This window comes from Falco punctatus, assembly GCF_963210335.1.
Source record: "Falco punctatus genome assembly, chromosome: 6".
Lineage (NCBI taxonomy): Eukaryota > Metazoa > Chordata > Aves > Falconiformes > Falconidae > Falco > Falco punctatus.
The window spans coordinates 41148662-41176496 of NC_137585.1; the positions used below are offsets into that span (position 1 = coordinate 41148662).

The 27835-nt window shown below is 38.0% G+C and overlaps 1 protein-coding gene across 1 annotated transcript; it reads right to left on the minus strand.

Moving 5' to 3' along the window:
• Window positions 1-3948: 3948 nt before the first annotated feature.
• On the minus strand, window positions 3949-27793 carry TSPAN19 (tetraspanin 19). The gene is given in 11 exon segments (XM_080394216.1): window positions 3949-16479; window positions 16483-16524; window positions 16526-16543; window positions 17711-17794; window positions 19117-19260; window positions 20295-20372; window positions 20376-20405; window positions 22210-22284; window positions 23112-23242; window positions 24300-24351; window positions 24481-27793. Coding segments are annotated over 11 exon segments (735 nt in total). The 5' UTR covers window positions 24547-27793; the 3' UTR covers window positions 3949-16464.
• Window positions 27794-27835: the final 42 nt, after the last annotated feature.

The following is a 27835-nucleotide window of genomic DNA, read 5'->3' on the forward strand; positions in this document are numbered from 1 at the left end:
ATTTCATTGTCAAGCACATAAAGACAACTCAAAGCAAAATTAAAACTGCAGTCTGCATGTAGAAAGCAGTCTGAAACATTCATTATCATTGCAATGTCTATAAGGAATCAATCTTGGTGTCTTACAATACTGGTCCTTCCACGGTAGAGACACCATGTCTGAGGCTAGCTTTTATAACATGTGTTACTATCAAGCTTGTCTAACATGAGTGAAGAATGAGTCAGCCCAGATGCAGACACGGGTGCAGGTTTTTGGCCCAGCACCAGGATACATTTCAGAACCCCTCACAATTAAATCTGAAAACACCACGTGGGAAAATGAAATGGCCAAAGTCATGAGGGTGAGTGGCTACATTTTCACCTTTTTTAAAGCTACCTGACTGCATTTTGTTCCTCTTGGAAGGCAGAGCTCCTGAATCCTTTCTTAAAGGTAGCTACCGCTGTCCTTCTAGCCAAGGTGGAACAGAGATTGTTCCTTCCTCCTAAAACCCAGCTGTAGATGGTGATAACTCAGTGGTTAGAGCACTTCTGCTCACTTGCCCGGGGGCTGTCTTACAACCTAGCAATCCTCCAGCTGCATCTGGGGCCCTGCCCACTCCTCATTAAGTTTCCAAAAGAGTGTGTGAGAGGGTAAATTTCACCTCTGCCTTTGGAATAGCAATGCTCTGAAGGAAAATAACACTAGATTTAGTAGAGCACAAACTGGCAACAAGTGAAAGCTTGACTGTCTCATCCAGTGACTGGGACACTCTCCCAGGAGTGAGCTGGTTCTTAAATGGGCTATTAAACCTGCTTAATTACCTTTACCTGCTGCTGTGTCTTATTCCAGAAGGGTGTACCACCCTTGTGTACTCAGTAACATCACAGGAAATTTCTGCTGCTCTCCTCCTCTCTCAATAGAGAGGAAATACAAAGTTAGCCATTGAAGATGTTCAAACTTCTTCAGCTGAAAATGAGTTTGCCTTTTATGCCTCCCTTCCCCTATTTGAACTTTGTTGCTCTCAGCCTGCATGTCCCTACCTCTGAGTTCAGTCTGGGATTATTCCTTCCCTTTCAGAAGCCACTCTGTCATGGTAGGAGCAGAGGCAAAGTGGAGAAAGAAGAAGGTTGTTTAACTTGGCACAAAACAAACCCATAACTCCTTTTCTCTGTCGCATTCTGCAGAGCTCCACTCCTTGGTCCTATCTCCACCAAACCCAATTTGCAAGCACTCACAAGTCCTCCACGTGCTGGGTGAGTGTGCAATTGCACACACAAGTTTGCTTGTCTGCAATCCCATGTGGTCAGTGAGCTCTGAGGACACTGGCTGGGCTAAGCACCTCAATGGACAAGACCTAGCTGGTGGATTCTGCTTGGGTTTAGAGACAAGAAATAATCTGAGCTTTGGTCGTGGAGATGGATGAACCTCATAAAATACAGTTAAACAAAAGAAAGCAAGAAAAATCTAGTGATTTTTCAGACCCACAGCTTTGGTTTTCTGTAGTGTCTGTCTATACTTCCTTCATTTTTTCTGATGTTAACTTTAGTTAAATATAGATTCTTTTATTTCTTTACATTTCAGATTTTTTATTAACCTCAGGGCACTCAGCTGATCCTGTAAGCCTGGTTATTGCTTGATAAGTAGTTTTACTGAAATCAAAAGCAGACCTCTTCCCCAATTAAATCGGGGCTGTGACACTCCCCTCAGCTATTTATGGCCTTACCTACGGTTTTAGGTAAACATGATTTTTCAGCTTTCACTCCTAAAAGACAAGGAAGTTTGTTGTTGTGCCCTGATGGTGAACAGAGTCCAGGACTGCGGCAGAAGGATCCAGAGAATAACGTCCATGCATACCTCATTTCAAGTGTCTTTTACAAACACCTGAGGGTTTACTAGAACTTCCTGGACTCACTGGGAGAAAAGCAGCTTATTATTCCGTATTTCAGGGATCCTGAGTATTTAAAAATTTTCCATAGATCTCAGACGTAACTGAAACTTCTTGGTTTAATGGCTAAGCAGTTTCTGGGAGAAAAATCTTGTTTACTGTCAACAGATCTTTCCATCAGTCATTCAAAAATAGATCCAAGGGCCTCACTGCACCACAGGATAAGTCAGTCATATACTCAGGTTCAACAAAAGATAGTACAGACCCAGTCTTGTGTTAATACACAGGACAGGTATGTATAGTGCAAATTCATTTCAAAGAAATTTCTAGCAAACCTGAAAATTATGAATGGTGACTTTAATGGCAAAGAATCCAACAGCAGTGTGGTTATGAATAGAAATCACACAGGAATTCTATACCTCTGCATTACTGAGAGTGGAAGAAAGGCTGTGTCCTGTTTAGGAAAATTACTTGAAGCTAAAGGGGAAACACATAGATGCTTCTCTGTTAAGCATGAAGCCTGGGCTGAATGTGGCCTCATCTATTTCAGTGGAGCTGACCTTCTCATCCCAGGATTTGAATTTGTTTCTGTAGCTGCTGATGCAAGAAGATTGTTGGGAGCTGCTGTTAGTCAGCTGCCCTTAAGGCTAGTTTATAATTATTGAAGACAATTACAAGATATGTTAAACTATTATGTGATGTTATTTGAACAGGTTAAAACTTATTAGAAACCACATAAAAACTTTTTTCATTAATGCCATGAAACAGTCCAGTACCTCATTTTTGTGTCATAGGTAAACTGCTTTTACAAACACACCCTCTCATGTACAGTACTGGCCTACAATCACAGCCAAGCAGATTAAGTATAAATTCAGAATCATTAGATTTGGGTTATAATTTTCTTTCGCTACCATTAAGGTGTAGGTTAGGGAACAACCTCTTAGTAGGGATGGTTTGAATCTCTTTTGCTCATCATTCCCTGTTCAGACCTGCTTGCTCTTGCTGCCACATTGTTCACTGCGCTCTGCCAGCTGCACAGATTCTTGCATAATGTGTACCCATGGCCTGAGTCCCTGCGTGTGACCTTACAGAAATCATTTACATTCTCTGAACAACAGTTCATAGTCATCACAGAGTGCAGAGAAACTTTTGTTATTATGTGTATTTACAATTTGCCTGCAAGGCTGGTCTTCAAGGATGACTACTGAGTGCTTAGCTGGGCTGACCTGCCACCACAGCTCAATAAACTATCCTGTTGAGTTAGTTGCTGACTGATGCCTTTTCTCACATTTAGAAGCTGTTTCATACAGATTTCACATATGTTTTCTTCCATTTTGCATGAAGTAAAAGTCTGGGGATTAAATAATTGTACTTATTCCATGAAACAGCATGCTTAAATGCATTTAAATGTCAAAAGACCAAAATAAAGTTTTCAGGTGTGAAAATTAAAAACTGAGGTCTCCGTTTCTTAAGTACTAGAATTTAAAAAGAAAATTAAAAACCTAGTCATGCCATGAATTACAGTAAAAAACTTGAAACTACAGAGCTAGGAAATAGAATACTAACACACCTTTTGATTTGGGAAATATTTGTCCTGACGTGCCACTTGGCACACTCAAGTAAGGGACACAAAAGGTATGTAAGTAAGTTTATAGCACTTCATTAGCTATACATATCTTGGACCTGAGATTATAGCAATAAGCAGGTTTCTACCATTAAAATTTCAACAGCATTACACTTCCTGTGTCTCTTAGTTACATCTTGAGTGCTTGATTTACCTTCGCCTTGGATCATATAAGTAGGAAGCAAAAAAGAACTGTTGATGACTGCTGCCTCTAAAGAGGCAGAGCTAAGCTGCAGGTTTCCATTTCCTTCGTGAAACATGAGGATAACAGGAGGAAAATCAAAAACTAACTGTTGGTGTGAGGGTCCTTCTGAGATCATGTATTCTTTTGGCTGTGGAGAAAACAATCTTTTTAAGAACTAAGAAAAAAAGTCCAGCTAACTTGAAAGATGGGGTCAAAGCTTTTCTGATTTAAACCAAATCTGGCCTCTATCAATGGAATCATCCTAACAGGGTTTTTCCCAGTTTGTTAGAGTTCACACTTCCAGAGGAGTTCTCGTGACTCAGGAGTTGTCTAGAAGAATTCTGTAAACCTAATTAGTTATGATGATCTTGAAATTTTGTATTTTGGACAGCTTAGCTGACCCAGTTCTCCAGCCTTTGAGGTGAACTTGTCAAGAACATTCATAAATTCTACGAAACATGTCAGAAGTCTGACTTAAGATATGAAAAAGATTCAGATTTAACCTTGAAACTCCCTCTGCCTTGTCATTATTGGATGTCAGAATTCATAAGACAAAGAGATTACGTATCATTTGATATTTTGTAGAGTAACTCTTTTTTTGATTCACAGACCGTAAAAATGTGTCTTGTGTCAGGCTTTCCTCCTGGTCATTGAGGGCTAAATTTAATAAGAAACTAGTCTGGATTTTACCCACCACAAGTAAGTTAGTTTAACATTCAAATGATCTTGTCCACCAGAATCCTCTGTCAGCATGGGGATATTGCAATCAATAATCTCTTTATTAAAGAAGGTCTTTAAAGGCAATTTTGCATAACAAAGCAAAAGCAAACAGCTAAAAATACTAGAGATTCCAACCAGAAACCCCCCAAAAATTTCAAAACTTACTCCATTGTACTATCATCTGACAGTACATACTCAGAAGAATTTTATTTTCTGTACTTTCATAAACTTCTCGCTTTTCTTTGCCAGATACTAATGAAAATGTCTACAGAAAACCTAACAACACAGTACTAAAATGCATTTAGTAAAAATACCTTTGTAATATAAACAGAAATGCTATCCAAACTTGTGTCTTCTTAGACTGGATTTACTATTGATGGTATAAGCTTTGTGCAGATCTGTGGATGAAGCTGTCTGGCCCTTGTCTGGATTTAACTGGCTTCAACAAAAGCACTGAACACCTTCTCACTGATAAAGAGCAGAAGCACTGATTGTTGCTAATAGGAGCAGACATAGCTTGCTGATGGCTGGATTTGAAGCAGCTTCACTTGAATTTTATAAATGAGTTTATTGTGATCCTAGCATGTGAATTTTGACTTTTACCATTGGAGAACCCGACTCAACTAACCCTACCAATAACAGTGGAACTACTATTTATTACAGCAGTGCCCAGTGACTCCCAACAAAGACCACTAAACAAATATACAGAGTTAAAAAGCAAGCACTATATCCAAAAGGCATAACATTTAAAACAAATACGTCAGACGAACACAAAAATGAAGTGTCCTTGTTCCACTTTACAGAGAGAGATTTGGAACAATAAGAGATTAAAAGATTTGCCTACAATGACCCAACATATCAATGGCAGAGAAGGAAAATGAATCAAGAATTTCTGAGTCTTTGCCTATTGTCCTAAGTGCAGTGCTTTAAAGCTGATTTCAACACTTTGTTTCTACATCAAGATCCAGCTAATGATGGTCTTGAATAATTTTTTTAAGCTTAAACCTCTCCTTTCTATTTACATTTCTAAAAATACTCACAATAGTTTATCCTACCTGTAAATAACACATTCAGTATATTACACGATATATTTTATAGAAAATACAATCTAAAGGAGTTCTCATCCCATTTTGACACATGAACAAATACTCATCTATTGTTATGAAGGCAGGAGAGGGAATATATACATTCAATTCTTTGGACATTCCTCTTTTCTCCAAAAAAGCTGGAGAAAGCACCGTGATTCAAGTTCTGTTCTTGCTTGCACTGTTATTCATCTTGAGGAACACCACTAAATGTGGTGGAGTTATACCCACGTGAACTGGTGTGAGGTAAAGAAGAACCTGGCCTTCCTCTTCCTGAAGAATTCCTCTTTGGCTTTTACAGTTACACAGGGCACAATGAAACGAGTGCAATGCAAAGAAGCCAATTACAGCATTATTTGAAAGATATATTTTTTTCATGATGCACTTAAAATCAATATGTCTTTGAGTGGGAGGAAATTGAAAAGGCTATAAATAAATATAGAGAAATATTCCAGTGGCCTTTTTGCCCTTCGTGTTTGCAGAGCCATGCCAACATTTTAAATATGTTTGCTCTCAGATCTTTCGTATGTATTTATTTTTCAGCAAAACATAATAAGTCTGTGCAGGAAAAAAAAATAATCACCACCTGGAGGTTTTGAGCTAGTGTATATAAGCAAGAATCACTTAGAAATCTATGATCTTTAGCACTGACATGATCTTTAGCACTTTGGAAAAAGCATACCAGTGACTCTGCTATTTGCTTTTAAAATATCAGACTACCTCTGTTACTTTTAGTCTAGTTTCTCTAAAACATCACTACTTCTAACATATGGATCAGAACACAATTAGCTAGTGTGAATTACCACAGATGACTGAACTTACTGGGGTTATGTTCAGGATTTGAAAAATATAAGGGCACAAAGCTATCTGTCAGAAGGAATGAAAAAGAATACTTTTCTTTCTAGTAAATTAGTATTTCAAGCTATTTACATACAGTCATAACCCAGTGTAATAATGAGTGTGGAGATCACATCACACGGAGCTATAGGGCAGCAGATTTAGGAAGTATGCTAACAGTCTAACACTTCAGCAGCATTTCTTAGGAAAAGAAGACCTGATTGCATAGCCATGCTGTAATACCTTTGTGAGCACACATGGCTACAAGTGTGCATGCAGGGACATGCAGACGCATCCTTGCCTGAGGGTCCATCTGTCATTCCTTCCTCATATCTTTTGCATCTCTTTGCCACTCTCATCCAGATTTGCCAGAGGAAGGTTTGAAAGGTTTGAAAATCTGAAGGTTCCTTCCTATTATACTAGTGAAAGCAGATGACTGAGGATAGGAGAAAGCCTCTTAGAGGAAGGGCTGCTACATAAACATACCATTGATTAGTAAAGTAAGATATTATACAGAAAAGAAATGGTCAGAATACCTAAGCACAAGAAAAGCTCCAACAAGGGCTTGCTTAGGAGTAGCAAAACGAATGCTAGATTGAGACTAGGGACATTTAAAACGTACTTATTGCCTTTACTTTCTGTGGTGAACGTAGGGATGTTACCAGAAGTTTTTATTCCATTCCTTTGAGCTGCTCAATGAATGATACATAACTGTGTCTGAATTGGCAAAGGAAGTAAGATGGTTTCACAGAAACATTAAGAGTGTATCTAATCCACCTAACCATATAAAACATCACTGATAATTACTGATGAATGGTGTTACTTAGAAATAAGAGCATGATCAATGTGATACGAGAACATATCCCAGTCCCAGCCTGAGCATACTGGAGATGAAGGTAACAAAGGTTGTAACAGTCGTGTTTATCAAATAATCCAGCACTGAACCCTGGTTCAGACTGAAAAGCCATTGGGAAAGGCTTTATTTACATTCTGCAACATTTTTTTTCCTGTAACTACACCTATTAAATGAAACAGTGCTTTGCCAAGCTGTGCTGCAGACTGAAGAACCACAACCAGTTTCAACGTAGTCATTCAAAAATATGGATGTCGCCTTCCTCAGTCAAAGTAGAATGATGATGTTCATGATCAAACACTCACTGTCAATTCATGGTGTTTACAAGCAATGTAGCATCTAAGAATCATGTGCTGTACTAGACTTCAATACGTCAGGTTGATATCTGCAACCATATTAAAATAAGACCAATAGCCAAATAGTAAACCCGTGGCTTCCAAAGCACTGGGAAAGTGTGGAACTACAGGCAGAGATCTGGGTAGGACTAAGGCTCAGGAAACATTAAACCATTTGCATCTGTTTCATACAATGGAGATAATAAGGGTTGCACCACCCAGCCATTTCGGACACCATTAAATTCTTTATCCTACATTCAACAAAAAGAGGAGAGGTGGAAATTCTCTTATAGTCCCTGCACTTCCCATGGTCACCATAAATGTCTAATACTAGCAGGCTGTTCATCCGAAGCTGTCAAGTCCTTTGCCTACTCTGGAAGGCCCTTTAAGTTCCCCTTGCACTTCATGATGTCTCAGCACACTGCAATGGAATTGAATTTGGGTTGAATTATACATTCTGTCTGATAATCCAAATAAAGCGTTTACAGGCAAAGAGGCAATCAACTCTCTTGCAGCTTTCGTTTTCATTCACTGGATTTGAACTTACAGTTCATTGACAATAGGTGCCCTGTTGAGTGTTGGCAATAATGAGTTGGGCTGGGCCTGCAAAACATACAGACCCAGTTGGGAACCCACACAGTAATGCAAATTTAATCCAGCTGCAGCTACACCAAAACCCCAAGACATGCAGTATTACTAACTACAGCCAAGCTAAGCACCCACAAAATACAAGATTTGATCATTTTCTACAAGCTTTTTAAAAAATTCAATCTGTGGCTCCCCTCCACCCCCAGTCTTTTTTTAAGCCTCTATGTTTTATTGTAAGCTTTTCTTTTCAGCCAGGAAGGCTACACATGAACTTTTATAATGAAAGCCACTGTTCTCACATGAGAATCTACTTTAAGAAACAAATCAAGTATTATCTCACATTTAACAAACCCTAAGAATGAGCACACTCTAAGACTATTAAAAGCTTTAATTAAAATAAACCCAGTGTAAAATGTGTTTACATAAAAGACAACACTTACTGTAAGCTAATTTTACAGTTACTTTCCAGTAGTTCAAGATTTTGAAACTGCTAATGCATGAGAACACTGATTTTTATTTGCAGACAGAAGTATTTTAAACGATCATTTAAAGAGGCCCAAATTCCAGTAATTTGCAGAGGAAAAAAGTCTTTTCAGGGTATTTAAATGCTTTATCCAGTTTATCTGGAATTAAACATTGATCCTTTGTCTTTGGAAACTCTTTATTTAAGTCAATATAAAACAAATTTGATTTACTTAAAAATAGTTCAGGCTGCGAAAAATTGAAATATAAACACGTATTATTTCAAGGGACAATAAATGATGGAAATCTAGCTGGGAGATTTTATTTTACAAAATATGAAATATACAGATCATTCTAATCACCTTATTGTCATAAGGGATAAATTCCATGAGTTCTGTGATCAAAGCATTGTGCAGAACTGCCTGCATGTGTATTTAGCATAATTGAGGCTTAAAAATGTTTTTTAAAGAAAGAAAGGTCACCTTCCATTTTGAAATATTATTAGATCGCTGGGATCATATGTTAATGTCACTACATGTGTTAAAGCAAGAAGGATAATATTTACTGTAGTCTTTTTGGAATTCTAAATATTTTTGTAGGAATGGAGAACAGGAGCTTGGCTAGTGATTATTCAAAGAGCTAGCAGCTCTGACTCACTCTAAAAAAACAACTGTTCACACCTTACTTTTTTCTTTTACGTTTTCATTCTAGGTGTTTTTGTTGATGGATGATAGTGTTGTAACTGCTACTATCCTTCTATTAAAAAGTGGTTTCCATTTTTCATTACAAAGAGCTTTTCATCCTAGACAAATTATCTCCTTGATCTGTCCTGTTCTTTTAAGTTTGTATCCTCAAATTCTTGGAGACCATACCTGAAATTACCCCATCTGTTCTAGCCCAAACTAATATTTAAAATATCTGAACCTGTTCCCCCTGACTTTTGTAGCAGAGTAGCTTTATCTATAGTATTATGGGAGCTCCCCTTTTAGAACATACACATGACATTGACAGAAAAACTCACATTGATTAAATTAGCTTTGTAAAAAGTACCAAACACAACTTAGAAATGCCCTCTGGGAAATGCAGATTCTGTTCCCCCAAAAGCTGAGCAGTATGGTGAATATAAGTGCAAAGCAAATACATATAAAGCAAATACATATAATTTTTATTTCTTTCAGAATATGAGAACAAAATAACCAGGAGACATTCACACCACTGTTTTTCTAGGACTGCCTAGCCGTGTAGGCAGGCATATAGCTCATTTGTGCCTCCCTACCTTGTTCAAAAATTTTCTGGGAGCTTCAGTCACTATGCAATTTCAAAGTGCCTGCTTTGTTGGTATGTGGCATCTAGCTTGTAACTGTAGCTCTATCAAAATTCAAGCCTAAACTGAGCAGTGTGGGATTTATTTAGAGCCACTTGAACTCTCCTTAAGTCCCCTGGAAAATTCCCCAAGCATTATTCACAGTGAACACCATGACTATTTGTTTGATGTAATACTGACAGTGATTCCGTCCCCTTATACTATCTAGTGTTATAATACTTGCAGTACCGAATACAGAGCTAGGAAACCTGAGTTTTCAGTCTCATTCTCCTCAAAGAGTTGAAGCCGCATTGATATTTTAAGTCATGAGACACTGTGAGTCAGAGCATTCAGAGTACTTTTACTGAAATTTAACCATTGTGTATCCAGGCACGTAACATGGTCAGGCAGATACTAAGGAAGAAAGAAGGAGCCTTATTTTAACATAGGGGTTAGGACACTCTATGTACTGAGAGGCAGAACAAAAATTCCAACCCCTGAAATGTATAAATATTTTACACTGGAGAAGTATTTGCCAAAAACACCCAACAAACAAACAAAAAAACCCACCAAATACGGAAACCAAACCAACCAACCAACCAAACACAAAAATAAAACCACCAAAAAAACCCCATAAATGCATCATGTTTTTTATTGTAGTATTATGTTTTAGACCAGTCAGGGCTTTGGACCAGTTCCCCAGAAAGCTGCATGTGTATCAGTGCCAGTGCCCAGCCAGGGCTGGGAGCAGGGCTAAAGGCAGCAGGATGATCTCTTTATCAGCAGAGTGCTCTTAGGCCACACGAAAGCAACTGTGCAACTACAGTCTCTAATACCAATTTGTGGAGGGGGTTTATGCAGTTATAATTTCCCCCTGCACTCCCACACCAATAATCCCTTTAGGGACAATCTCCTAATTTTGGTGATACAACTTTTGAATTAGCTGAACTGGATCCACTCACTATCTTATCGAGTTTTAACACAGTTTCCCATGCCAGTCATGGGACAACACACTGTCTCTGAACATAATTTCTCTGACAGTGTAGTGCCACATGGCTATCACCTTCAGACTTATTCAATATATCTTAAAGTGTGAACTATGTATAAGATATGTATGTTATGGCATTCTGTAAATCTTGTTTTTCTATGTCCTGTATTATTCTTAAGCTCCCTGTGTCCTCTAGTGTCTGCCTATCAGAATTGCACTAATTGGCAAATACTTGTTTCCATTTTCTTTTCTCAAAACATTAAAAAAATTAACTTTCCACCCTACAAAATTTCTCCTCTATTCTTTCTTATTCCTTTTTTTCTACATATTATAGTAAAAGTGATATTTTTATAGCACTATTTTATCTTGTTAAGCACCAGCAGCATATGTGGCAGTATTGCCAATTATATATATGATCTTATTGCACACACACACACGTCTATTATCTCAATATCTGTGTGCTTGCTGGACATTTTAGCAGCCAGTATGTACATTTTATTGTGAATGTTGGTGCAGGTCTGGGTAGTAGTGTAGTATTGGTAGTATGGTATAGCTTTTTCTTATGTACTGAAGCACATTCTCCTCTCACTTGGGCATGCCAAACTGTCACTGAGGACAACAGGCGCTGCTTCTAGTCATCCTAAAATAATATTAGGGTACAGATCACAGTACATTTTTACAGAATTTGGATTTTAGCCTATTGTGGAAAGCCAGTATGTGAGCATATAATTGACAACTGTTTTACAATACAGATGCATTAGGAAAAAAATCAGATTCCACATGTGTCTTTATTTGGGGCCTCCTAAATTCTTGACTATGTAATATTGAAGTGTGATCCAATTAATCTAGTGTTAGCCATTTCAAGCTGTAGAAACTATAAGGTAGTGCAGCTAGGCTCCCACTCAAACCAGAAAATTTAAGGTGCTTCTAGAGGATGTCATTCTGTAATATCTACCCAGGAAAAGTAGGATGAATCACTCTACAGGAGTACCTTACTCTCCATATGTACTAGAATACTTGTCCAGCTTTTACATGGCTGCATTTACCCAGATAATCACATCCTTAATATCCTTTTAAAACAGGGGGAGTGCATAAGTAATTATTTTAATTGTAACAAACCAGTGAAACATGAACAGGCGTTTATTAGATTTGCATGCAATTTAATGCACTAGACTAGTGAAGAACCATCCCACAAGGACCGAATAGAACTATTTGTATAACTGCAGAAGCTACTTCACACTGGCTGAAGTATTTTGTATTTCTGAAAAAGTAGCTCTTGGAGGGCTGACAAGCCAGTTGATTGTTTATGGGCAAGGATCAGAGGACAAACCAATGCAGGTGATGTCATAGTAGGTATCCACCAAAGACTGCTTGATCAAGAAGGGGAAGTTCACAAAGTCTTCTTTAGGCAACTGGAAGAGGAAACCTCATGATTGCTGGCCGCTGCACTCACAGGAACCACCTGCTAGAAGGGCAATATGGCTTGGCGCAAGCAAGCCAGGAGATTTCTGCAGTGTGTTTTTAATACTGGGTCAATGCAGGTCAACAATCAACCAAACAAACAGGATCAACAATCAAGCTAGAGAAGATGATCTGCTGGTTCTGTTACTCACAAACATGTAGGAACTCATTGGAAATGCAAGATCGAGGGTGTCATCTGTGGACTCAGACTATGGACTTCAAAATCCTAAAATATGTAAGTGATTGCTCAGGTATCTGCCTAGCAGGATCACGTTGAGACTACCATGAAGAACAATGGGGTCCCAAATAGCTGACTGATTTGCTAGGACAACCTCCTCAGAGTGCAAGAACTATCCATGCTGATGTGCAGGAATTTGTGCAAGTGTGGCAGGCTAGTATGAATAATGGTCAGCTGGTCTCAAACACAAAACTGGGGTAGCTGGGTACTGGTCTCAAATACAAGAAGGCTGTATACAGGAGGTGGAAATAGCAATAGGCTCCCCAGGAGGAAAAGACAGACACCATCCAAGCATGCAGGGATGGATGCAGGAAAGCCAATGTTCATCTGGAGCTGAAACTCTTGAGGTGTAGAGGAATTGTAGAGGAATGAAGGCAGTTTAATTAACATTGATAATATACAGCGGTGGGCTTGTTTCAGGGGCCGTGGGTTGGCTGATGTGGATAATGTGCAGCTGTGGCTGGTTCCTGCTAAGTAGTTAAATAGCTGTAAGGGGTGTGGAAGAGGAGGGCTGAAGGAAGAGGGGCACTAGATGAAGGGAGACCTGGAAGAAGCAGAGGGAAGGGAGAAAGTGCCCCTGATGTAGGAGAGACAAGGAGAGGTCCTAGGAGAAGAAGAGGGCCTGGATGAGGAGAGGCTGGCTGGAAGAGAAGTCTAGAAAAGAAAGATTCTAGATGCAGCAGAAGCAAGAAGCAGGGTGGACTGGCCTGAAGAGGATGAAGAAATGGCATGGACAGTAGGTGAACTTTTGAAACCTTGTGGGGGATTGGTGGCTGTGCTGGGAACTACTTATTGAAGTTAACCTGATGTGTGATGGTAAAAGCCTTGTTGCAGCTGGCTAGTTTTGATAGTGCTGCAACAACTGGTGCCCTGTGTGAGGCTAACTGAGTTGGACTACAACATTGAGGGAGGTGAATAGTGACAAGAAAGTATTCTGTAAAGTAGACTGGCAGAAAAAGTCTAAGGAAAATGTGGACCACTGCTCAATGGGGTGGGGAATCTAGTGATAAAAGACATGGAAAGGCTAAGATACTTGGTATTTACAGGCAATATTTGTCCTCCAGCACCTCAGGTCCTTGAGCCTAGTAGGAGGGTCTTGAAGGAGGGGAGAATAACCCATGGTACAGGAAGCTAGAGTGCTTCAACAAGTTGGACATTCACAAGCCCATGGATCCATGTGGACCTGGCTGATACCACTGAGCAGCCACTTTCTATCTTCAAAAAGTTATGGTGTGTGTGGGAGATTTGATAGCTGCAGAGAAAGAAATGTCATACCTATCTTCAAAAAGTACAAGGATTGTATGGGGAACCACGTGGCGGTCAGCCTTACCTTACACTCTTGGAATATGATGGGACAAATCCTCCCAGAAGCTCTTTCTAAGCACATGAAGAAGTCCAGTCACTGGAAACAGCCACCTTTTCCAAGGGTGACCATTCTTGATTACCTTCTATGATGAGATGATTGGCTTAGTAGGAATTAAAAAAAGTAATGACCACTAAGTACCTTAAGGTGGCCTTTGTCATAGTCTCCCATAATATCTTTATATTCAAAGTGATGATAAAAGGACAGTATAAGAGGACTATGGGGAGGAAAATTGGCTCAAAGGATTGTGATCAGCAGTATAAAGCTGAGGTGGTGGCCGGTTAATTATGTTACCCCTCAAGGATCAAAACCAGGATTAACCACCTGTTAATGACAGGAATGATGGGATAAGCCATACCTTCAGCAGTTCTGCAAATATGTAGGAAGAACAGTCAATAATCTGGAGGGCAGAGCTGCTATTCAGAGGGACCTTAACAAGCTGGATAAGTGGGCTGACAGTACAGGTTGGGGGGGGGGGGGGGGGGGGGGGGGGGAGCAACTGGGAAGAACACACTTGCAGAAGGTACCTGGGGCTTCTGCTAGAAAACAAATTGAACATGAGTCAGGAGTGTGCACTCGCAGCAGAGGCCAGCTGCATCCTGGGATATATCAGCAGGTGTGCAGTCAGCAGGCTCAGGGAAATAATTCTTCTCTTGTGAGAGAGTACAGCATCCAGTCTTGTGGTCCCCAGTACTAGAAAAACATTGGCATACTGGAGCAGTTCTAGCAGAGAACTCCAGAATGGTGGTCGACAGGATGTGACACAGGGAGGAGAGGCCGAGAATTGGGTTTGCTTAGCTGGGAAGAGAGGGGCCTAAAGGGAATTCTTAATGCTGGCTTCAACTACATATTGAGAAGTGGCAGAGAATATGGAGTCAACTCTTCTCAGAGGTGCACAGTGACAGCTCAAGAGGCAAAGGGCACAAGCTGTGACATGGGAGGTTCCAGTCAGATGTAAAGAAAGTTTCTCATTGGGAGGGTGGTCAAACACAGGAACAGGTTGCCCAGATAGACTGTGGAACCTCTATCCCTGGAGATACTCAACACTTACCTGGATATGGCCTTGAACAACCTGATCCAAGTGGACCTGCTTTCAGCAGGGGACTGGACCACATAGTCTCCAAATGTCCATTTGGATCTATGTTATTTTGTATGGTTCTATGATTCTGTATTTAGTTTCCATGTTGAATATTACATGCATGGAAAAAAAGCAAGTGAAAAATGGTTCTTATATCCTGCTCTGTATTACACAGCTATTCAATGAAATGGATCTACTTTCTAATGAAAAAGTATCTTCTATTACTTTACCAGATTGTTGGGATTTTTAAACATAATGTTTGTTATAGTGAATTTAAGTTATTTTGATGTTTTGGAATTATATTTATGAACTAAAATTCAGATTCTTCATATTAATTTTCTGAAGTATTCTGTAAATTGCAAAATGAAGATTACTGAAAATAAGTGTTTATTTAATTATTATTTAATATCCTCCTGAAATTGTATTTTCAGACTGAATTACATCAACAATGAGATCAAAATCTCTTCTACCATTACAAACATAAAGTTAACAGGTATCTGTTATTCTTAATGCAAATAAAAACTTAAGTGTGAGAGACGTCATCATTGTGTTCCTTAGATTTTTTTTGCTGGTGGCAGAACAAAAAATACAAGCTTAGAATTCAGATTCTGTTCCAAGCATGCCATACACCTGTGGACTGACATGTTTCTTTTATATTAAGTTCTCCAAATAAGAAATTCAGCCTGTGGCAGGCAATTGAAATCTTTTAGACTAAATAAAAAGAAGTTACCAAACTTATAAACATCAGAAAATGATTAATGAAAAGGGAAGTTTTAGACAAAAAATAATTCACAATGCTATCATTGTAAAACCATGTCTTTCCCAGTTCTCCTCAAGATATTTCAGGTCACCTCACTGCTCAGAGGACAAACAGTGTTTTAGGGTTTCAAGCTTACTCCACCTGAACCACTGAAGCAATTTCATTAAAAGAATAGTAAGAGCCATTCAGCAAGAAGGAAAGATGTCTAATACAACACTTCCTGGAAAAGCTGATAAAATTCCACTATTTATAAAGATTCAGTGACATTTTTTGAGATTAAATTGTATAACAGACAAGGATAAAACAGAGAAAGACTAGAAGGAAAGGTAAAGGCCTAAAGAAGTATCAGCTATGTTTAGTAAATATTTTTTCTTGACTGAACTGGATAGAAGGTTTCTTCCATTTCAAAGTGCAGTATACTATACAGTATTTACAACACCTTGAACAAGTTGTTCTGGAGACTCAGGAACTAATGTTCAGTTTATCGGGAAGTTTTATTAACCAGCTAGTAAACAGCATAGTACCTTGGACTTTAACACACACAATTTTGTAGCATACTACCATAGCCATGAACAATAAACAAAGATATTAAAGCCCAAATGTTAATATCTTAATGATTACAGTGTGTAAAGCCTGATGAAAATTTCGGTGGAAGTCACTTCATTGACTGTCATAGGCACAGATCAGATAATTCTTGCATCACAGCAATGCTCAGAAGAGTTCATGATTCATTTGGCTAAATCTTATTCTTTCTGATGTTTCTGAATAGCTGACCAGTTAGTTAGTGAGATCAAAAATATCTGAGAAAGTAAAAAGGGTGAGTTAAAAACAGAAAAAAAAAAGTGTTGCTACTCACTCTTGACTGAGTCAATCTGACTGCTAAACTGGCTCCTATGAATAATAATGCAGAAGAATAAAAAGAAGAATTATCAGGACATGTGCCTGAAGACACACACAAACTGAAATCTCTGCTCTGGCACAGGCTTGCTGTGTAATCTCCAGCAAGTCACTTGGACCCACATTTACAGAAGTATCTTGAATCTATTTCAAGTGTCACGCAATTCAGTTAAGTGTTCCAGTGCCCTGTGAATCTAAATACAGTTGGACTCAATGATCTTAAAGGTCTTTTCCAACCTAAATGATTCTCTGATTCTTGGTCTTAACTCCTTGAATGGGGATAACAGCTCTTTCCCATCTGACAAGAAGGTGTCAATGATGGTACGTGGAAGATCACAAGACACTCACATACTGCGCTAGCGAGGATTAGATGAGTATGAATAAGAAACATTTTCATTACTGAACTGACCCACTCCATAGCCAGAATATTTCTATTACGTACCTCTATGGGAAGGTACTACATATGGAAGAGGTAAAATAGGTCATACTTTTCCCTGAGTAAAAATGAACTACTCTCATGTTCAACCTCACAAATTGAGATATTAAAAATTATTTTGCCTGCTTGACAATACTCAACTTTCAGGGTGTCCGTGGAGTGAACAATCAATTCTTGTTGCCATTATTCATATGACTTTGTTTTGATATTGAAAGCTTTATTCCTTTTTACCCAATAAAATTTTCTCATAGATATGTGGGGGGAATGGCTTCATGATTTTGTATTGTTTGGTTTAGCATATTCATGGACTAGGTTCTGTACAAGTAGAGGACAAAAGAGGTCTTTTACTCTACAGATTTTACATTCTCTTTAACTACTTCCTGTCCTTGCAATACTGTTTGCTTTCACAAGTCAGGTCAAATATTTCACACAACAAACTTTGGACACCAACATCTGTGATGATCCTTGAATACATGGAAGTTTGTTGGCAGACAGTGCTTGATTTTCTAATTAAAACTGATGGAAAGCTTTACAAAATTTCAGAAAGCCTGCCAAAGCCAAATGGCACTGAACTGAGTTTTACCCCCAGCAGAATATTAGTATTTTGTGGGGTTTTGCTTAAAACTATTCTTACTTGGCTAATCAGCAGGCTGATAGTAATCACAGTTAAGATCAAAACATTGTTTTCAAAACATATATTTAAATATTCTTCACATCCCTAAGCAAGTACAGATGAACAGTTTTCAGGAAAAACAATTTCAACTTTTGAATTCATATTGCATCTTTATAAGAACATACTTTTAAAATATTCAGAACTTTCTGCATGTTATGATGGGTTCTGATATTTACTTGCCAGAAAGCAAATACATTAGTAATGTGTACTGCAGAGAGTTAGCTATAACATTTTTAAAATTATCCGAGCTAAACAGATGGTTCTTAAGTAAATCTGATATTTTTGTATGGAAATGTTCCAGAGCTTGTGACTTAATCAAAAGGGAATTTGCTTTTATGTGAGTATAACTGAGAAATTACCTTACAAGTAAAAGCTTGAAAGAATATTTTCAAATTTTCACTATTTTCATGCATTATGCATCCCAAAATGGACATGGGTATTTTCCAGATTACAGTCTATGCTTATTATATTGCTTTTACACACAAAGTATAAATTATTACATAGCTTAAAGTAGCTATAAATATGATAAAATATATAAATAAATGCTTTCTATACTTTGGAGTGATCTTTTAATAATGACAAGGGTTTGTAGAAACAGGGAACAATTCCAAACTGATGAGTGAGGGAAGACAAAACTAGATGCCATTTGACAACATCCTTTCTATTATTTACTCTCCTGCATTCTCAAGAAACAACCTTTGCCCATTGAATTTTTGTTCTCATTGGATAGTACTATTGACACTGGAGAGTTTATAGAAGACGATATTTATCACTTTGCTCCAGCTCAGGTGATGATATCTGATGGTCCTATGCAAACTAGTCCCTTGATATTAAGACATGTAAATGCTAACATGAACTGATCTCAGGAAACACATAGCCTATTTCAATGCCTTGCTCATTCCTTCTGTCTTGTAAAGTACTGGAGATGCTCTGGAAACAGATAATAAAAACAGGTGGAGACATTGCTGACGTTCTGTAAGTAATGAATAGTCATTACAAGTGGAAAATGTACTGTATGCTTTTTATAGACTGTCACTTTCCGTTGTCATCATTGATTTGCCCAGCATGGATTTCAGAATGCCAAGACACCTACTACTTCTTAAACTACTACTAAATGTCCCTGTGATACCGACCAGGCACAACTCCTGTTTTCTTGAAGTATCCTTAATTTAGAACTGCCTACATGACTGACACCTAACAAGTAAAAGCCAAGGCTTCAGAGTGACCAAAGACAAAATAATGAATATTATTAATACTTTGGCATTTGTAAAACAAGTCTTGGTGGAAAACATATTGTACATATTGTTTTCCAAAGTCCATTTAGTAGCAAAAATTACAGTCTTCAAGACAAGTTTTTTATTTCTTACGATACTGTATGTTGAATCACTTGGGACATCACAAAACCATTTCTTCAGACTGGATTTTGTGCATGAACATGGGATCTGAGTACTATTTTCCTTGGGTTTGTTCCTTTCCCACTGTGTGACATTGTATCTTCCACAGCATTCCATTTAGAATAGAAATCCTGTAATGTGATAATTCTAATATGTATAAAGACTGTTGCACAGAGGCATTTTCACCCCAACTACTGCTAGCTATTAGTTGATTAAATTAGCTACATAGTTTCCCTCTGTATTCAGTAGAGAGAGTTTTCTGCGGGGGATGATTCCCCCTTGTGTATCATTTCCCATCATATGCACTGGACAGTATAGACTTCAGAAAAATATGAATTTAAAATACACTTTTGAAAGGAACTTTCTTTCAGACTCGTAAGTTATCTTCAACGTTCGTCCAGAACTATGAAACTCACCTCTGCAAGAAGTTATATTAACAGACTCACAGCTGGTCTATAGAAGCATATTAAACCATATTAAACTGTTAAATTGTAGTGTAATTAAAAGCTCATGATGCAGAATTAAGTTGAAGCATAGATAGCAGGCCACTGGTCAAAAACATTGCTAACAACTTCTAGAAGAACTGATCCTATACAAATGCTTTAAAGGACTTTTCTGAAAAAGGAAACAAATTAAACAAATTACATGCTGCCAGGCCACAAAAATTACTATGATTAATAATTAAGTATGTGTGCTGACAGTATTGATTTGCAAGCTCATTTGAGGCTATCAGCATTATTTCTGAGTCTCAGTGCAATACCTATTTAAATGCTCTCACAGTAGGAGCTCTGTTTTGACCTCATAGTGTCTCTGCTTGTCCATGGTTCAGGTCAGTATTGTGACCTAAGCAGACCAAGTGTTTCATGATATCTAGCAGTCAAAGATATTAGGCAACTCATCTTTTTTTCATCAGCAGTAAACTTCAGTGACCTGAACTCCTGCTCCTACATAGTCCTTCAAAAGCCTAATCTCATCCATAATATTCCATATAACAGCAAGGAATCTGCCCACTCACATCAGATATTAGCAGCAGATCTTGAAAAATTATTATTTTGCTGACAGAGGGTTTTTTTAAAAGTTCTGATTGCTATACACATTTTTGGTTGAGGCAATGTATTTGGTGGTGATATTTTGTGGGGTTTTTTCCTTACATTGTGCTGCACAGCATTCAGAATGTTCCGCAGAGGTACCTGCTCAGCCAGATTCTCATTCCCATATTCAGAAATAACTTAATCAATTCTTTTGTTCCATTGATTGTGGACCTGTTCATAAATATTTATAGCATTTGATATATGCATATTGATAAGAGTGTGGACAGATCATACAATCTTTGATCTTTTGTTGATATTCAGGTTTCTTCAAGGGTTACTTGCAAGCAGCAGCATTCTAACCAATTTGCCAAAATGATCTAAGACATGTCATAGCCATTGCACTAATGGGAAAGTTGAAAGCAAAAGATCAATGAAATGACCCAAATCACATACATAGCACTAACAGACACAAGGTGATTAGCCTGAATGGAGCCCGAAGAGCCAGGGAACATAGTTAGATGCATCTGTTCTGTCCTGAAGTAGTAATTCCTATCTCTCATTTTTAATAAGCACAGAGGCATATAATAATAAGCATAAAACCAAAATTGATTCTATATCTAATGTGATACAAACTTGTGTGAGCACAAATCTGGCCAGGGCGTGTTGCTTTGGGCTAGGGGAGTTAGTAATTCATATTGGCCCTTGATTAGACATCTTTGCAAAGCCCATTAAAATACACCTTCAGCAGTAATTGAAGTGGGCAAGCTGATCACAGTGTGATTTATAGACACTGTAGCAGGGAATACATACAGAGGAGAACTCCTAGGCCACTGAAAGGTTTCATTGCAAAACAAGAAAAAAGTGAGGCTTCTCCAACTCATTCCCCTTGCTACAGCCAGCCTAAGAACAAAATTCAAAACCTTGCACAGTGAATGATGATGTTACCGTCATTTATTATACTTCAGCAACACTTAATTAAGGTTGAGATCAACTGCAATTACAGTTACTATAAAACAAATTTAACTGCAATCTTTCAACCAATTTTCCTAGCACAAATAGCTGACTCCAGAATGCATCATTCCTGACAGTTCAAGTCTTTCAATATGCAAAACTATCACATAAAACAAGGAGGGCTCCACCATTATAAATTAACATTTAATGAAAAAAATCTTGATGATATAGATGCATTTTGATGGAGTAAAACTAATTTATTTGCGCTATACCCTGCCTGAATAGCAGCTGGATTGGGAGAACTGTATGAACCTTACGAAACCACTGTCAGGGGAGGTTTTCTCAAACCATATATTTTGGAATTATGGAATAGGGAAGCAGCAGGACCAGTATGGATTCAGTATAGATTACCTTTCATATAATATTGTGAGGAGTGCTCAAGCTATTGGAGTTGCTATATGTAAAAAAATTAAATGACTGAATAAAGCTTCAAAGCAGAAGTTACTAGTGACAACAGTTATGTTGGTATTTACTGTTGCTTCCTCTTGTTAAAAGTGAAGATACATATTCCTTATATTAGATCTCTACTTGGACCTAAAATACAGGCTCAAACTATAAAATTAGTAATTCATTAGTATATTTTGCATGCCATGATACCAATGACTCCTATTATCAATTGTATAGTAGAGTACTGTTGTCACCTGCTAACAGACACAGGTTAGCATCTAATGCCTTCTCCTTCCTCTGCTGATGTCCAGGAAAGAGGGACAGGCCATTCCTCAAAAAGGAATAAAGCTGTCCCTTACAGTCTTGATTCCACATTCCTGGACAGGAAGAGTATGTTTTGTTGCAGAGGAGAAACTGAAAATATATTATCATGCACTCCCCTTTAAAATCATTGAAGCATCTGAATTCCTCAAATTAAGTTTTCCACATCTTCTATGTCTGGTTGACATGTAGAATGCTTAAGTTCAAACCAACAGTAATACAGCATACAGTGAGAACTGACTAAAAGCATTTTTTTAATTAATTGCAAGAAACTATTTTGAAATTATCAGCAGTTTCACATAATTTATTTACATATCTCTTCTTTCCTCAGGAGTATCAACACCAGTATTGCCATCTGGGTAACAAACACCAGGATTTGAAAACTCATATACTGAAATAAAACCCCCAAATTATGTACAAACATAATACTGAAAGTGAGCAATGCAACAAAAAATTCCAGAAGCTCATGTATAATCCTTCAAGACTATTATTTAGAGTCATTCCAACAAAAGTAAGAAATATTTTTTTCCTGGAAACCCTTAGAAAGTGACATCATAGTTTAAGAGGCATGCTTCCGGCAGAGCACAACTCACTGTTTTGGGCTTAAAGACAAAGCTGTAACTGTCTTGGACATGAAGAACAAAAGCCACCGTTAAGCAGCTACGCTCCACTGAAGAAAACTTTCATTTCATTATTTCCTGTTTGAATTATCAGGGTACCTAAGTACCCTAAGTACCTAAGCAGGAAGAAGGAACAAGATGTCTAGATATAGTACCTGGGCTCCTCTTACTGCTGTGGCAATTGGTATTTATAGTGCTTAACAAATGAATCAGTAGAACAGTTCTCTGCTTCAGCCTTCACATAGTCTAAAACAGATCACTGAAAAAGGGTGACAATAAACAAAAGGCAAAGGAAAAAATGTAATCAAAGTGATCATAAGAATGTATAGTTACAGTGTAATTTTTAAAAATTAAAGTCTTCTTCCCTTAAAAGGCAGGAATTGTATGTAACTGGAGTATCCAGGTAGGTCTGCATAGGTAACAACTTTATAACCATACTCTCAATTTCCATATTTTGGGGCAAACTTTTTATTTCTTCAGCACATACTAAGCACATGAGCACATACTGAGAGATAGTACTCTGCATAATTTCAATACTAAATTAAAAACAAAACTCCCTTTCAGTTTATGAGAAAGCTGGAGTCTGATTTACACTTACTCTAACTAGTAGACATTTGATTTCCACAACACTTCCAAGGAATCTCACAGCTGATGTAAAAGTAATAACAGATCCAATTCCAACTAACAGACAAGAAATATATGCCACTAGCTGGTTCTCACCTGAAGAAACTGTAACACAATGTATTCATACTGTCACTTCTCTTTTTTTCTTTTTTGAGACTTCCATTTACAAACTTATTCTAGAAAAACAATTCAATCTTTGCAATGCAATTACTGAAAAGATGAAATAGTTGTATGATAAAAGGGTATTATTATTATTTATGCTCTCTACAGTCACAGAAATAAAAAGAGATATTTTAATAAATTCAGAGGATGGTAACAACGTATGAGATGTAAACAGAACATACTAAGTTGAACAATGTGAACCACTCCCAATGAAATCAGAGAACAATTACAAGTTTACAGATTTTTCCTGTTTGCCAAAAATTAGTAGCACATGTACAAATACTATGTGGACAAAGATATAGCTCTCATTAAATAGAACAGATTCAATGCTATCCTCCCTCTTTGTCACTGGCTAGTTTTCTATTTCTACTTTTACCATTTATGCACAGATATGGAAAGTAGCAGGGGTTTTCATTACTTCCATCTCAAATGCTTCGTCCCAGAATTACTGCATTGCATGGTTCCCATCCCATCAGCTGCGAACTGATGCTCCTTGGCATAGCCAATGCAGACAACTCTTTAAGGGCACAACTGTTGTTATGTGACCCAAAACTTTCTTCTCTGTGAAACGATTTGATAGACACCCTGGGAAAAAGGAATATGTATATGGAGAGGCCCAAGCTCCAACCTGTGTTTATTTCACCCACATATTCATCTAAGGGATCTAAACCCTTGTCAAATGCAGGCCAAATGCAGTGTGGAAAATTATATAAGGAAAAGATCAATAGAGTTTATTTATATAGTGATTCATCTATATGCCATACACCTACAGAAATAAATTGTATAAATTATAATGATATATAAATTGTAGATATAATGATATACATTTTCCCCTATTTTGATAATCATACTAACAATGAAAAATATACAGAACAAAAAAAATCCTATGCATTTCAATCCAATACTGCCACCTTGTGAAAAAAAAAATAATCTATCACTGTTTCTGTTGATTTATCCTGCAGTCATTTGAAACAAAAGAAAAAAATATATTTATACTCACATAACACACTCAATAAATTGCTTCTGTCAAATAAAAGCCACAGACCAAATGTCTAAAGCATAAGACACAAAGCCGGGGTGGGGCGGGGGGTGGGGAAAGGAGGATTACTCTTTTAATTCAAAACATTTTTAAATTATCAGTTTGAAGCTGCTAAATAAGAAATTGAAAACAGAATTTTTACCAAGAAAATTCCATTGAAGACATTTAAGTAGTACTTCTGTATTGGTATTTTATATCTTATTCTCATTCTTCTGTTTTCAGTTTTGAATCACAGCTGAAAATATAATCATATATTCAGTTTAATACGAAACAGATATAACTAAGCCTATCAATTACAACAGGATTTATTTTCTTCAGGTAATGCTTTATAAGTTTAAACAGTCACCTGATACATTGAACAAGATAATAGTAGCAACAGTAGAAGCATCAAGATGGTGTCTGGTCTCAGTTTCTTTTAATGTTACATTGTGTGTATGTATTTCTTTTTTTAGCATTTTTTTCTTAACTACTAAAGACATTTGGAGGCAGCATGTAGTAGCGAGATTTATGTCGCAAAGATGGCAAGAGTTACATAGCCTGGCATACACTTGTCCGTACATTCTTCATTACACTTAGTTTACTAATTACTAAGGATACCAGCTGAAATGAAGAGAAAGAATGACAGTAAAGATATAAGCCCTCCTTTGTCTACACAACCTGATTCAAGTTTTATTGACAATAGCAGATACAGCCTAATGATTTCAGCACGATCCAGCACACAATTCTAGCAAAGCCATGACAGCTGTCAAACAGTGCTACCAACTGTCTTGGACTAAACCCTGAAGTAAAACTTTATGCTTGTGAAGTGAATCTCCCAGTCATTCCCACTTAATTTTTCCCCCAATTTCTGTTGCAGAATGTAACAGGGTGTGAAAAGTTGAATACCTTTTAAACTAAATTAAGAAATCATCTGTCATCAATAGCAAGTGGGTGCTTGGCCAATGAAAGGGCAAGCAGAAACCCTGCCCATAGCAACTGCCCCTGAAATACATGTAAGGTGTGCTTTAGAACCTGAGTACCAACTCTATAGCCCTTGCAAACACTTGTAGCTGTCAAAAGGACTGCAGTGAAGTCATATGAGCATTCTCACCTTGAGCACAGTTTAGCATATTTTAATGGGAAAGATCGCTAGCACTGTAGACTCTCTGCTGCAGTACTTTTATATGTATATATTATTATTATTATCATCATCATCATCATCATTATGGGATACCATGTCTTCTGGGCCTGTCAAGATATTTGCAGAGTGAAACTTGTATTATTTGTCCCCCGCTTCCCTTTGTTCCCTTTCGCCTGTCTTGCCTCTTCTGTAAACATACCCTGGCATTTTGGTCTGCCTGGCTTCGTGGTACAAGCTGAGAGGAGTCCAACAGCAGCAGTGTTAGAGGATGGTTTCTGCAATGGCTGCCAACGGCAGTTGTGCTACACTTCTCATATGTAAGGCAGGCAGGCACACAGATATGCACAGATGTGTGAACATAACCAGCATAGGCATACTCTTCAGAAAGTATTTTCTAATGCAAAGGGATTTGTTTGAAAGGAATTGTTCTCGTCTGCTGTCAGAATTACTACAGATTGATTACAATAAGAAGTTATGTCTTCTGTTACTTGTAAAACAGAAAAAAATGACAAAGATGAAGCTTCTGCGGTCACAAAATACCTTGCATTAACAACTTATTTTACATACAAAACATATGTAACATATGTATCAAATTTGTTGAATAGAAGAAAAGATTCAGCAAACACAAGCTTTGCCTGGCCTGTGGAGATCCTCACTGCCTGGGTTATAAAACTTCTGTTGCTGAACTGCACAATGAAAAAAGCTGTAAGCTTCTCAAACTAGCTCAGCAGTGGATTTGGGTCAATAATGCACCACGTAAACTTATGGACAGTATTAGATAACTAGTTTTGCACTTTCCCTGAAGAAGATCCACTACTTTTAAGAGTAACTAAGCTTCATCAGAATTTTCAAAACTGGAATGTATTAAAACACTAGTGCAATGCATCGTTCTAGTAAAAACCCCTGAATGGTTACATACTTCACTTGAAAACTGCCATCTGCAATAGGTCTGTTGTAATAACCATGCAGTTTCAATGCTTTATTTTGAGCCATTTTAATAACAATTCAGTTTATCTGAAAAATAGAAATATTATCTTTATAAAATTATATAATTTGACATTACATTGTTACAAGAAAATCCTTACCACCTCTGAAAACTTCTCTCCTACCTTAAAGAGCACAGTCTCATAACGATGTTTTTTACCTGAAGTCCAACTTAACCACATCCTTACATAGAGAAGTTTTCTTGTGTTGATTTGTCCTGACCTCCTGGTTACAGGTAACAGGCCAACAGAAACATCTTTTTCATTGGCAAAGTTGTTTGCTAAAGGCATGACACAGTGCCCATGGTCTTCAGTCACCATGATCACAGCATAACGCACATTACAAAACAACTATCAAGTGCACATTCAACTCAGTGCTTGAAGACTTGACCACATTGAAAAGTTTGCTGCTGTAAAGTGAGAGAAATCGCAGGGTGGATTTCAAATGCGTGAGTTTCCATTGTTTTAAGATTTAAATGTCTTACTCATCCATTAATACTAGTGACAAAATAGTAAATGATTGCTCATGAATCCTGTATTTTGCAGTTAACATCTGTAAGTCATTCAGAAAGGTACTCAGTTTATTTTAAAGACAGTAGATGGGAAAAATGCCTACCATCCTGGGCAGATCCTTCTCATTGCTCATAAAGGTGCTCATTTTGTATGTAAAACCTGTCTTTACCTTTCAGCTCATATTTTTCTGTTAACCTGCCTTTGCACCTTGGTATTCATAATCAGACTTTAAGGGCAGATGCATACCCTACAAGCACCGCTACATACCGAAATTATCACCATCTGCACCCTCCCTGCCCCGTATCATTTTTGCTAGACTGAATTGCACGGAGCCTTTAATTCTCCAACTACTGGCCATTTTCTCCAGATCTCATGTCATTTGTATGAGCCATTCCCTGCACTCTTTGATATATATTTTTAACTCTCATTTGTCGCTGTCCGCCCCCAGCGCAGGCCCCCGCCCCGGCCCCCGGCGCCAGCGGGCCGCCGGCCGTTCCAAGCCGCCGCGGCGCCCCGGCCCGCGAATGCCGAAGGGCTGCCTGGCGGGCTCTCATTTCTCATGCCTCTGCAGTTCTCCTGGCAAACAGGACGCCAAACCATTGTATTTTAATCCACCTTTGCTATAATTTGGTCTGGTTATTATTTTTTTTCCAATTATTTGCTGATTCCAAGTTATTCTGAACACTGAATTCCAGTCTACTGCTTAAAATACGTTAAATAATAATAATAACCAAAACCAAACAAACACTACGAAAAGGGCTGCCCGCTGTTGTGCCCCGCGCTGACGCAGGGAGCTCCCGCCGGGGGCCGCCCGCCCCAGCGGCGCCACCCGCCAGCCGCTCGCCTTCGCGGCCGCTGCTTCCCGTTGCCGTGGAGACGCT